We start from the raw sequence: 13,774 nt of genomic DNA, 5'->3' as shown, positions 1-13,774 counted from the left end.
TGGCAGAGACTGAAGTGTGAATGAGGGACTGGAAACATAAATGGGTTGGGTTGTGACTAGAGGGATTGTGAGGTTGACAGCTTGAGGTTCTTCTGCTTGAGGTTCTTCTGCTAGTTCAGCAGCTGCAAATCAGCTGCTTCAAAGTTTTCTTCAGCTTGTGCATAGACCATTATTCATGCTCTCGCAGCATTCAACCTCTTTACCTCTTCTAGCCGTTCTAGCTTTCTACACTTGTCTTGTATTGTTTGTTGTCTAGCTAGTTTCTCAGATTAAAATCGTGCTAGCTGTTCCTTATCTTTCGCCTTTAGCCTTGGCAGCTCTGTTGCTTCCCTTTCTTGTTTATCCAATACTGACAAAACTTCCTGTGATGCAGCAGCTTCAGCTGCAGTTTATTTTCTTTTGATCGAGTGGATGCTGGAGTGGGTAGAACCACATTTTGATTGATGAAACAGTGACATTGATAAAGAACTTGTTGAGCCTAGGACAGATCCAACATCAGGCCTAGTTTCTTCCTCTTCATCTGCTGCATGTCCTTGAAGCCATCTTTCTGCTTTACGAATAATGAATTCTGAAAGTGATATACATGTATCAATCCTACGCCCCAGGTCTGGTTCAGGAGTCTGCTAAAGCCTCTCTTCATAAATCAGACATCCGAACAGGTGCCTTTAATATTCTCAATCAGCTCTTTTATTACATCCTTAATGCCTCATCTGTCAGAATTTCCTTACCTACTCTTGCATAGTACCACCAGTTCTCATAAATGATTCTGCGCCACCATTGTGCATTCTTTAGCCTTTCTTCTTGAAGTTCTCCTCTCATTTCTGTTAGGGTTTCAGTTCTTTCACTTCTTCATAGTGTCTCTGCTTTTTCTGCAGATTTATTGACTATAGCTTCAGGTTGAGCAGCGGATTTGGCATTTTCATGGCAGATTTCAGTGTTTGTGTCAGACATCCTGAGTTAACTTAAATGTCTATAGAATGTGTGTAGCTATTGAGTTTGAGTTGGACTTTTTGGACTAGTTTGGACTATTAGATTATGTGTGAATGTGAGCTACAATAGGTTTAAATGTGAATAGCTGAGAAAGTTGTCATGAATTCCTTAACAACTGCGTGAAACTATTTGAAATGCCTAACGTTCTAAATATAAACTTAAATACTGCATCAAAATAACTGTATCAGCATTAAGCTGATCTCAGTTCAAGATAAAAGGTGAGGAAATTGAAATTATGTTGGGATAAATATGTGACTAAGAAAATGCATTAAATCACTTATCCTTAGCACGAGAAATCATTTTCCCCTTTAAACTCTTATAAACACTTTTAGCAAAGTTATTCACTTGCTTATGAGGCTAAGTTGCTATTAAGATTACTTAAGATGATGGAATTTTCCTTTAAATCTTGTGACATGTAACAGCCACAAACACTGCAGCATTGGATTTATCCCCAAACACACAGGCTTAGCACACTAATCAAGAATAATAGATCTGAGTCCTTAGCTGCATTTTGCAAGCTGAACCACTTCTCACACCACCTTAGCTTGACATTGTGGTAGAGCATTTCCTGGCTTTAGCTTGAAAGTTGCGCTTTCAACCCAGTCTGTTCACTATTCCTTGCGGTCGCTATGCTGACAGTGTGTTAAGATAACATGGTTGGATGTGGAGTCATATGTACATGCACAGTTGTACATAAAATAGACATAACAGTCCAGAGCCAATAAGCCCATTCCATGTTCATAGTGTTCACAGAAGAAGTGATCACAGAGCTCCAGGCTAGATTATATATCAGCAGTAAAAAAAAATATGTTATGCTATACTGCAACCTTAACCCAGTTAAAAAAAACATCTTGCAGCTGCTACTGTTCATGTTGACAAATCCATCTGTGAAAATGTGTTATGTCACATAAGAGAACAGTGTGTGAATAAATACTATAAACATTCAGGTGTTCCTCTTCTGACTTTCCCCTTCAGACTAAATAGACCAAGAGAACAGAACAGACTAAATATTCTGTTCAATACACACTGCAGCAGTTGCTGTTCCATTAATATCTTTAAAACTTCTCCCTTTTGTTGTCACAGCACTTCCACGGTTTATTTTCCTTTGCTGAATTGTTTTTCAGGACTACCTGTTCTCATAGTTGGTGTAACATTGGCAGTATCAGTGGATGAGTACAAGGCAGATGATCACTGCTGGCTCAATGTGAAGACTGACACAATCTGGGCCTTTGTTGGACCTGTTGTATTTGTCTTGGCGGTATGTAATATCTCTCTCTCTCTCCCTCTATGTCTATCTGTCTGTGTGTGTGTGTGTGTGTGTGTGTGTGTGTGTGCATGCGTGTATGTGTGAGAGAGAGCGAGATCACCTGCCTCTTATACCTCCTCACATTTCTTTGTAATTGCCATTTTTATAGATAATCCAGTCATGTTTATGGTTATATCAGACCATAAAGAGAGAAGAGACTATACATAGCTAAAGTGATTTGAAAATACAGATAACTAAAGTTAGAAAACTTTGAAGTTGTTTGTTGTGATTTTTATGATATTTGTATCATAATTTTTATAATCTTTTAAATTAGTTCAATTTGAAAAGTTTAAAGGAGGATAAGGCAAACAAAGGTCAATAAAAGCAATAATAAACAGTGACAGCTTGAATTCAGTGTTACAAGCTTAGTGAACAGTAAACAACAATGAAGTGAACAGTGCTTTGATTAGCAGGGTCTCCTTTGTGTTTGCATCTAGTACAAACACAACCAGACACACCTGCATTTACATGCGTATTGACATAATTTTGATCCTACTCCCCTGATCCACAGTTGGTTGTGGTAGCATCACTAGTACTGCACCAGCAAAAAGCAGAGAAGACTGCTTGCTAGCCAAAACATAGATGAAAACAGTGAAATCTTTAAATATATATATATTTTTAAATGCCTTTAGAAATATTTTATGATAAAGAAAATGCATTTAACATTTTTATTTACAAGAAAATGTCACAGGGCACCTTTAAAGAGACACATAAAATGAGGGACATAATCCCAGACAAAATACACACAGAAAGTCCTCCAGATGAAGATGGAGCTTCTGCATTTCGCTTCTACATTCTCTCTATATTTCATTTTTTTCCCATCTCAAACAGGCAGGGATCAACAGAAAAAAATTATATAACATACATACACACTGAATAGAGTTTTCTGCGATGTGATTTCCTGCAGCCTGAGCAGGAGGGTAAACTTCCCCTCCTCTACATGTGAGCTGAAGACCAAGTGGATCTGCAGCAGCATGTCTCATGTTTGCTGGAGGCCGTGTTGATGCTGTTGTCCTCTGCCCACAGGTCAATGCAGTTGTGCTGTGTCGGGTTGTCATGGTGACCGTTTCCAGTGCTCGTCGTCGTGCTAAGATGCTCAGTCCAAGCTCAGCATCAAAGATGCAGACCTTTGACCTCACCTGGTGAGATACAATGGCTTCTCCTCCTCTTTCTGTTATTCTCTCTCTCTCCTGATTTTTGTGCTCTCTCTCTTTCATGAGTGTTTTTCTCCTGTGCGCCCACGCTCTCTCTCATGCTCTCTCTCTCTCACACACATACACACTTGCTGATTTCTTTTTGGTTGAGCCAGCAATAGTCAATAGAGCCAGTGTGAGAGAATGGGAGTTTAGGTTGGGGAGTCTGCTTTGGGAGTTGTAAGGACTTATCAGCTTAACACCTGGTCTCAACCTAACTGTGCGGGTGTGTGTGTGTGTGTGCGCGTGCGTACATGCGTGCGTGCGTGTGTTTGTGTGCAATACATCTTGGGATCTGTCTTTACTTAAAACTACATTCTGTCATGCAGTGAAATCTGATATTTCAAGATTTTGAATGTGTCAACAATATGTGATCTCATCTTTAGAAGAGGTATGGTAATTTCTTTACACAGCTTTACACTTTAGTTTTAGCAAACAAATAGGAGAAAGATCCAGACCAAAATATTATTTTAATCCATACTGGGAACAAACTCTAACCACAACCTGACCCAGACTGTTCTTGCATGATGCATCGCTGTCATGTTTCCTCACCTGTCATCATTCAGCCTCCTGCTGATCACTGCAGTTAGCAAGATTGTTGTCAGAGCAGATGTGAGAGCCCCAGTTTAAAAAGTTAAAGGTCATGTTCAAAACTTACCAATACAAGAAGAAGGAAGTTGACAGGGAAAAGTGTTGACTAAGAAATACACATTTTGCCTGAGTGAAGCATGAGGCTGAGTGAAGAGTGGTTACACCACTACAGCACCAAACATGCCCATTTTGAACAAAACTGTCCTCAGAACATGAACATAAGAACCATTAAACTAAATCAGTTGAAACTGTCATATCAAGCAAGAGAGGGTGACGGAGGCATCACTGAGAGCGGCATGGCTCTTATGCAAACACAAGAAGCCCTTTTTGGACACTGAGGTAATAAAAGAAAGTTTGAGTGATGTGATGGGTGTCCTGCTAGAAGGTGATCGAAAGGATGACACAAAAGAGATAATATATCAGATTCCTATGCAGCAGGACCAACAGAGGTATTCTCCAGCAATTTTATGTCACCATAAAAAAGGCACAATTCACTGGATATGGATGAATCAATAGACAACACAGATAAATGCATAATTGATTGTTAGATTTTATGATGCATGTTCAGTATATCTGGGGTATTTGCAGAGCTTTAAACCATCCTCTGTGAGCTGTTGCATTTCTGACAGATGTAACATCCCATCTCAGTGACCTTAATGTTAAAGACAAAGCAGAAACAAGACAGTGAGTGACCTCATGTCTGCAGTGCTTAGTATTTGGAGGGAGTTGCAGGTGTTTAAACTTGACTTACAGAAGGGCGTGCTGCACTTTCTAAAACTTTTGGAATAAACCAGAGGTAAAAACCTTAACCAGGATGATGCTGAGTTCCTGGAGTGAAAACCAATTTCTTGTCAACACCACTGAATACTCAGTGGATGCACAGACAATCTGCCCCTGGGTCAGTACAGTTTCTCTTCATACTGAGTTGACTGAGTTCCAAGAAAACCTGTCCCTGCAGGAAGCTCACGGTGAGCAGGTAGGTGTTAAAGATGCCCCTTGCCTGCAGATGATGGCCTGTCACATCCTGATCATGTGTGCTTCAACATATAACAGCAACTCTTGCCGCTGTAGACTCATTAAGGAACACTTACATCAGTATCTCTGCCTGACCATCACACCCTTTATACCCATGCTATATACCATCCTAGTACATCATTGTGAAGTTTAGGGAACTTAAGTGTCATTAGATAATGCACCCTTACTGGACCTGTGATGCAGTGTTTTAATAGTTTTTGGACAGCAATCCACGGAAGTATAAACATATATCAGGCTTTAGATACACACACACACAATATTAGGATAGTGGCATACATTCATTGTTTTGTTTCATGAGATTTGTTGTCAATAAGGATAATATAAAATATCACCAGTATTATCTTTTAGATAGTGCCAGCTTGTAGTAAAGAGGTGTTTCTGCTTTGTAATAGGAATTTTCAATTACCGCCACTGTGCTTCAACTTTATATACATATGACAGCCAGTCAGAGGCTGAGCAGCAAACATAATTTTCCATTTCATTGTGTCAGGTCTGTTTATGTTGCTATGGTGACAGGATGATAGTACAAACACTTCTAGTAATTCTGCTACAGTGTATGTATGTATACAAGCTTGTGACATTTCTAGGAGAATAACTGCAGATGCTTACTATGGTACTATGAGTGATTTCTGGCAAAACACATAAACATGCATTGGCTTTAAAGGGTCAGTTCACCTTGCTGTGTGCAAGTTTTCTTTGGAACTATTTTCTATAGGATAAATAATCCAAATGAAAACCATTGCCAGTGAAGTCTGTGGAGTAGCCAGAGTAGCAGTAAATGATGGTGATGTAATTTTTCAATCCTGTGAGCACCACAAATGAAAGCCTGTTGACTTTCATTGTGTTTGGGTGAGGGTAGAAATCTCAGACACAGATATCTCTAAACCCTGGACAAATAAATCGAAACCTTTTTGTAACCAGATACCATAGAAGATAAGTGGGAAATTAGGTTGTTGTAATTTAGGTGAACCCTCTCTTTAATGTATTGAATAACTTCCTGTGATTAGGTGATTCATCCTGACGATACATGTGCCGCACAGCATCATCTAAATCTTTCTCATGTTGTACTGTGAGGATTAGAAATGAATGGATCATATATGCCATGTATATTAGAGACATTTTTCTGTCAGTACTAATGAGGTTAATACACTGGAAGTAGTAGGCTAATATATGTTATGGCTGAGGAGAGACAAGGATCTTTTTTCATATTCAGGAAAAAAAAAGTCCTTCAACCCAACATGCAGAATTTCTTTTCACACATTTGTCTTAGTCTGATGAAAATTCCACAACGCCATTCCCCCTCTCACTATGTCTCTTCATTCCCTCACAAACAGACTGAAAGTAGATGTCTGTGCCAGCTCAAGAGTGTTGTGTGAATTCAGGAGATTAGAGGGAAAACGACTTTCAAAAATAAAAGGGAAGAGCCTTCTCTTCCCTTTTATTTTGAGTGCCGGCTTTGTCCTTGCAGACACAGTGCAGTCTGCAAACTCAATCTCTCTACCCAGGTGCAGCAGTGTGACAACAATAGTGGTTTGAACAAAGGCAACCTTTTCTGCCTTGCCCCGTGAAATGGTTATTGGCCATATAAGAACCAGGATCATTGAAAGGATGATTGCAAAGGAACAGGAGTATGACTGTGGTAGGCGGTAAAATCTATAGCTGTGCAAAGATGGTTGATGTGGATTCAAGGAGGAAATATTTGAGAAGAAAATGTCATCAAAATACCTTGAAAACTCCACTTTCCTGGGTCCTTCTGTCTATCTCTACTCACATGTAGGACTCAGGAATCAAATGGTGTCACAACACTATGTTAAGTTTTGTTTCAGTGGTCTGTTAGACGTCATTCTCATACATCTGCATTTTAGAATACGTGTGTTTAATTCATGCACTTGCATTTATGACTCATGTATGTGCATTTTTGTGTTTGCAGGGCTGTGACCCGCCCAGTTCTCATCCTGCTGCCAGTGCTGGGCCTGACCTGGCTGTGTGGAGTGCTTGTCCATCTGTCTGTTGTAGTCGCCTATGTCTTCATAGCTCTCAATGCCTTCCAGGTAAATAAACAAAGACATGTAACATCTGCAAGGGGTTACTTGAAGCTGTTCTAACAGTCATACACCAAAGTTGTTCATTTTGATCATAATCTGACAATGACAATGTGAAAACAATGTGACAGTGGGAAAGGTGTCACTCATAGCGATGAACCTACAGAGAATTATCATCTGAATGCAGCTCCTCTTGGCTTTACAGAGTTTCAGCTCATTGTTTAGCTGTCCCACCCCCAGCTTTACTAATCTAGCAGCTGTTTTCAGTGTGTGAAACTGTGGGCCAAAATTAAATGATAATGTTGCTCTGTAACTGCTGGATTTGTAAATAAGCAGTTTGCCAATAAGTTCATCATATCATCTGAACAGGTGACATGTCTGTGTTGTGGTCTACCTCGTTTCTGCTGCCCCCAAGCGACAAAAACAAAAAAGCTGTTACTGCAGGTTTATATTGTATATGGCATAAAAAGAATTCAAGTTTTACATGATGACTTATTCATATGAAAATATTAACTAATTAAAATGTTGCTGTGTGTAAGAATTAGAAAACTCCTGACTTTGGTACCCCTTGTGGTTTTATCAAAAAACAGAAAGTGTAGCAGACAGAAATACACATCATGATGCAGCATCCACACAGATCTAACATAGGGACACTGGGATGAGTATGTTGAAAGCAACACACGCACACATTGTGCACACTGAGTATTTATTGGTTCTCTTGTGGGCTCTTAATAGCAATGAAGCATTTTGATTAGCTTAAAATGTATTTAATTCTTTATTTATATAGGTGATCACATTGCGATCAAGACCTAAGTGAGATTTTCAAGAGAGACCCTTACAATAAACACATACAATGTCACTATTGACAACAACAACAAAGAAGTTTACATACTAAATTATAATGAGTATAATGTGAGGTCTTCAAAAGAAATGACACATTTTAAGTTCAAAACTTTTTGTAATCCATTCAGCTAAAACTAAATACATACATGTGCACCTCATACATTTAAAGTCAAAATGTCCCGTGGCTTGATGTTGTATTAACTGTATATGCCCTTACTTTGTTGCTTTGCTTCTGCCTTGTTTTGGTTAAATGGCTGGGGTAAAGGTTAGAAGTAATACATCCAGCTTAGAAATGCTTTTCAGTGGATAGAGTGGGAAGCAACTCCTACTGTTTGGATGGGGCAAATCTGAAGGGGAAAGCTTTAATTTCTCATGTATTTCACCCATAATGCTCCCCTCCCAACTAGTGGCTGAAAAAATGTGATGGGCAGCTTAATGTGTAACAGAAGTAACACGTCTCCGCAAAATAGCAGTCGAGTTAGCATTGACCAAAATCCACTCCTGGACTTCTTTCAGGGATGCCACAAATTTGATTCATATTATTACAAGGAGCTTTAAAGTCTGAAGCATGTCCTTGAGTTCATTACCCCAGAAAGTAAATGGTTACACAGAACAAACAATATACAGCATATGATGCTTTTAGCAATTTTGTAGTGCTTTATCAGTTGTATAATGTTTCCTGGAAGCAATGGAAAGTGAAGTATTATATTATTAAGTATTATTAAAAATATTTAAACTGGGTCAAGGGTTCTGGTGGTTCTAGTGCAGACAATTTAGTACTTTTTTACCAACTGCGGAACGGTTATCAAACAACAACATTGTTTTCTGGAGGTCAGTGGCAGACAGAAGTGGTTTGATTTTAGAGAAGCTTGTCCACCAGTGTTTTTATGGAAAATGTGTTGATGTGTGATGCCTCTTTCACTGGATGATCATACTACTACTAATACTATCATTCAACGTAATTATACCATTGTGTTAGCATAGGTCATTACAGAAAACAATGGAGTGGATATATATCACAGGTTGGCTATATATTGTAATAGGACAGTCCCCCAAAAACTGTATTCCTTCGAGGGGATAGTAGCATTTCAAAGTTCAAATGCAAAAATGCTAAATGTCGTAAACTCAGCACTATGGCAGTGAAAACTCAGATTAATGACATCAGAAGCAAATAGACAGAACTAACTCATAAACAGCACAGTTATATTGTCGTACATATTGAAGGTCAAACAGCAACCAAAGCTCAAGAGCATGCTTCCAAGACCTGTACAGCCACTGACAGAAATAACAATATGACCTGTGGGCCTGTGTGTGCATGTGTGTCTCATAGTGTCACAGCATTGTGTTTATTTGTGTGTTTATGTGTGAATACTATTTAGTATTGTGTAATGTCTTTATTTGCTCATCTTCAGTTGCTACTGTATAACTATAACTGTGTGTGCATGCACTTTCCTGTGTGTGTGTGTGTGTGTGTGTGTGTGTGTGTGTGTGTGTGTGTGTTGGGGAGATACCACTCGACCTCTAACATTCCTCCCCTGATAACACAGCACTCACTTCTTCCCTCTCATACCCCTCCCTTACTGTTCACTTTTCCATAGACTGGATCTGTTTTCTTATATCTGCTACCCATTCTGTACATCTCTCTTTCTCTCTCTCTCTCCATGTCTTTTCTTATTCCACCCACCCTTCCGTGCTCCTCCACAGTCTTTAATTAATCAAAATGAGCTAGCCCTTAGGTGACCCTCGGAGAGCTGCTAGTTAGTTCAGATTTACTGCCAGTGTCCAGCTGAGGGCAGATAACACTACAGTAGGAGTTCTTCCTCATGTAACTAGAAGGATGATGCTGGGCCAGCCCATTTTCTTCTTAATACCAAATTTATATAATTATTCATTTATTTTACTGGGCTACTTTCAAGAGTCTGTGCTAGCAAAGTATGATGGATTCTGAGAGCCATGAAAGCAGAGAATGAGAGTTAGTAGGAGAAGACAGAACAGAATAATAGTGTAATAGTAAGAGTAATAGTGGATGAGGCTACAGGCACTGAGAGCTTCTGCTTACACGGTGAATGAGAAACATTGTTCTGTAGCATGGGACACTAAGTTTTGACTTCAACTATAGAAGACTATTACATTAACTCACCAATAGAGCAAGCACTGCTTAACCTAACTGTCCCTTTTCTCACCAAGAAGAGAGCTCCTCTAGAAAACTAAACAAAGCTTGGAGTTATATAGTAATATAAAATAGTCCATTTTATTTATCTTATTCAAACTTTTTAATTCAATATTAATACTGAAAGTCTTACTGCATTTGTGAGTGCAGCAGTGCAAATATACAATAGTGTATTAAGACAGAGTTCCAACTAACACACTGTGTCCGCCTTGTAATGGTAGCACAAATATTGGACCTAATTTACTACTTCATTTCTAAGAGAGTGTAATAGAGTGGCTAAAAGTCTCTGCTCCTCTGACAACAAGCTACAGTTACTGATGCCAGTAACTTGTGTGTATGGCACGGCAAGGACATGCCCATTAGGAAAGACTCATCTTACAGTTTATTTCATACTGTACAACTTAATTTGATTTGAACACTGAAATCCTTAAAAAGTAAAAACTCACTCATTTACTTATTTCAAAAATTTGAAAATAATTTATTGAGCTTGCTGATCTGAATTAAACTTTGTATTAACCAGCCACCACTGGTGTAAACACTGTATTATTTGGTCAATGGGATATTTTAGCCATATTTCTTTAGATTATAGACATATTGTAGGTAATTTTGTTGTTCAAGTTAAACAAAGTTTACAGTGTAACTACTTCTTTTGCAGTGGGTACTGATTATGAGCTGTTAACATGCACATAATTATGATATTATAACCAACAGTCAATAAAAAAAACAATATTTCCATAAGTTGTCCATAATAGAATCATTTTAGTAATGTTGCTGTTTCCATGCTCCAGAGCACAGACTTTGTTAAAATAGTTCAGGCATAATGTCAGTCACTATAGTGGCAAATGAAGCACAGGAGGTGTGTCTGTAGCCCAGGAAGCATTTATAAACATCAAGACAATAAATAGTTAGACGAACGTGTCCTAAAATGTCCATGTCTGTCTGTGATTATGCCTACTCTGATGATTAACGTAATTGCCCAAACATAATCAGAACACTGTATCTGTTTGGGCTCCACCTTACTCACGTCGCTGCCTTAATCACATTATATATATATATAAACATAGCCGTGTGCATCTATCTGCTTCCTAATAGCAGACAGATAGGCTCTGAGTTCCTGTGAGCTCTGTCGTCTGAGGGCTCAGCAGTTCAGCAGCAAGAACCCATTAGCTTATCTTCTTTCATACCCAATCAGCAACTCCTTTATTTCATATCCTTGGGGTACATTGTGTACATATCTGTACCTTTATATAGTATGTGGAGCATAAATGTTTTTTCCAGATGAAAAATGAAAACATCAGTTGTTCTTAGTGTGACTGCCTCTCTAAGAGAAAAAGGTGGAAGCACCATGATGATGTTATAGCACAACAAAAGAGGAGGTCGGGGTAAATCAAATTCTTAATCATAGAGGCAGCAGATCATAAACTGTTAAATTAATCATTTTTGTAAATGTTGTGTGTTTTGGAAAACACTGACAAATTATGTTATCCCAAAGATAAGGACAGCAGATCATGAAGTGCTCTTAGTGTACTCTTAACAAAAACGCAGCAGTATGCTTCAACAGAAGTGCTTATCAGGTTTCAGTCTCTGAAACCCCCATTCCCCAAATTCTCCCGTGTCAGAGCCGGGAGAAATGAGGGGTGTCCAGCAATTTCTGTAACTTTCTGAAAACGACATGCAGATATTTAGCCCCATTGAGAAAGTAAGCAGGGTTTAAACTCAACTATGTAACAAAACCACAGTTATAATGCCTTCCAAGAGAGAATGTGCACCATCAACCCGGTATTTAAAAGCTTAGAGAATCTTACCCATCTATGTAATGGCCTCTGCGTTCCAGTGTGACACCTACAGACACTTCTGTCCTCTGATGTGATTGGACGACACATACAAACTTGTTTTTTTCAAGCAAAACCCAACCTTAAGAGGTGTTTGAACTTGTACCACAGTAGTGGATCAGTGATGGTTGGGTAAGGGGATTGCATTTTTATAGTATTGCCGCTTCTTCGATACATCATTACAGGAGGTCAACAAACTGCATTATCTGGAATCTTGGAGAAAATACTTTTCAGTTCAGCTTAGAGTGCCACACCCTGCTGATTCCAACTGAGGTTTGTGCCAAAAGGGAGTAGAAAACCACACAGATGGAGAGCATGAAGCAGTATTTTGTAATATGTGCTTCTGTTTTTGATGGTCAAGAGAAAAACATTGTTTGACTGAGATGACAGACTGGAGCACTAAATGGATTTGAAGATCCATATTGAAGATCCATATTGTCAATAAAAGCTGTATGAAGTATGGAGTTTATTCTCTTCCACCTCTCCATATCTTTCCCACATGCTTTCTAATGTGTGTCTTTCCTCTCTACAGGGCTTGTACATCTTCTTAGTGTATGCTGTTTACAACAGTGAGGTAAGAAGGCATTCAGTCCATTGTCAGTGCCACTGCCTGTTACCACTGCGGCAGAATATCAGAATGTATCTTTGCATGGTATGTGAGGCTGCCAGCCTTTTGGACAAACCAGTGGGTGTAAACACTGCTTCTCATTTAGGTGAGGAATGCCATAAAGAGGATCAAAGAAAAGAGAAAGGCCTTATCTTTCACAGTGAGTGAGCAAAAAGCACACAGCAGAGATCGGGTCCATCAGGACTACAGAAAACAAATTCACTCTTTACACTTTTTTTTTTTTTAACTGACTTTGCTTTTGTGTAGGCAGCTTTTTAGAATAGTAGTAGTGTGGTAGATTAGTACACATGTTATATTTTATGATTAAATCATCACTTTGCAGCGCCTCTGATTAGGTTGTGATGTATTTTCAGAACTGTTCCCAGCCAACCAGTTTCCTGCCTTCCCAAAGGAGCCAGATTACCTCCTGGTGCCACAGTCCACCAACTCCCTCCAGCCCTGAGATCAGTGAGACCTCTGGACCCCACAGCTCCACCTCCACATCACTAGTCATCAAGAATGGTAGGCTGATTGTTCTCTGTGTGGCATGGTCTTTACTAAAGTATTTTTTATAACGCTCAGGGGGATATTTACTCAGGACTTGGGGTTCATTTTTAGGCACTCAACAGACAGATTGTATTTGTGATTATTTATTAAAGGGCCACAAGTTTTGCACAGATGAAACTGAAGAGAGCCACCCCTGAAAACTTCATGTTTGGTCTCATGCCGTGTCAGTGTTCGCATGGTCATGAAATGGATTTGAAAATAGCTTTTTCCAGGCCCAAAACATTTTAGAAAAACATGAATTCCATAAGGTATTGGAAAAGTCATGGAAATTATTTTCTGAAATATTTCAGCATAGTTCGGTGAATATTCATTTATGTGATTTGACCTGTGTATCCAGCACAATCATTCTGTGTAACAGGCCACAGTAGTACCTTGTCTTGACTGGAATGTCCACTGAAAGAGTTAGAGGAGCACTAAACAAGCTACCAAACAAATAACAAGTTCAGGTGCTGAATCCAAAAAGGAATCACAAAGAGCAACAGATGATGAACAGATTATTATCATGTTTTGTTTTAGATTTTTCAGTTTCCTGACTGTCAGACAGAGGCCTGTCTGTTGTTTTGTTTTAAATCAAATTATTTGTCCTGTCCTTAATCTC

General features: G+C 39.0%; 1 protein-coding gene across 2 annotated transcripts in view; it reads left to right on the top strand.

Moving 5' to 3' along the window:
* Window positions 1-13,774, top strand: part of adgrd2 (adhesion G protein-coupled receptor D2) — a 37,637-nt gene that overhangs the window by 16,074 nt on the left and 7,789 nt on the right. For both annotated transcript variants that reach the window (XM_018669362.2, XM_018669361.2), the window contains exons 17-22: window positions 2,115-2,248; window positions 3,323-3,438; window positions 7,046-7,166; window positions 12,535-12,576; window positions 12,716-12,769; window positions 12,984-13,131. In XM_018669362.2, coding sequence (XP_018524878.1) covers window positions 2,115-2,248; window positions 3,323-3,438; window positions 7,046-7,166; window positions 12,535-12,576; window positions 12,716-12,769; window positions 12,984-13,131 — 615 coding nt within the window. The remainder of the gene's footprint in view (window positions 1-2,114; window positions 2,249-3,322; window positions 3,439-7,045; window positions 7,167-12,534; window positions 12,577-12,715; window positions 12,770-12,983; window positions 13,132-13,774) is intronic.

This window comes from Lates calcarifer, linkage group LG13 (assembly GCF_001640805.2).
Source record: "Lates calcarifer isolate ASB-BC8 linkage group LG13, TLL_Latcal_v3, whole genome shotgun sequence".
Lineage (NCBI taxonomy): Eukaryota > Metazoa > Chordata > Actinopteri > Centropomidae > Lates > Lates calcarifer.
This window is presented reverse-complemented; position numbering and strand designations above follow the sequence as displayed.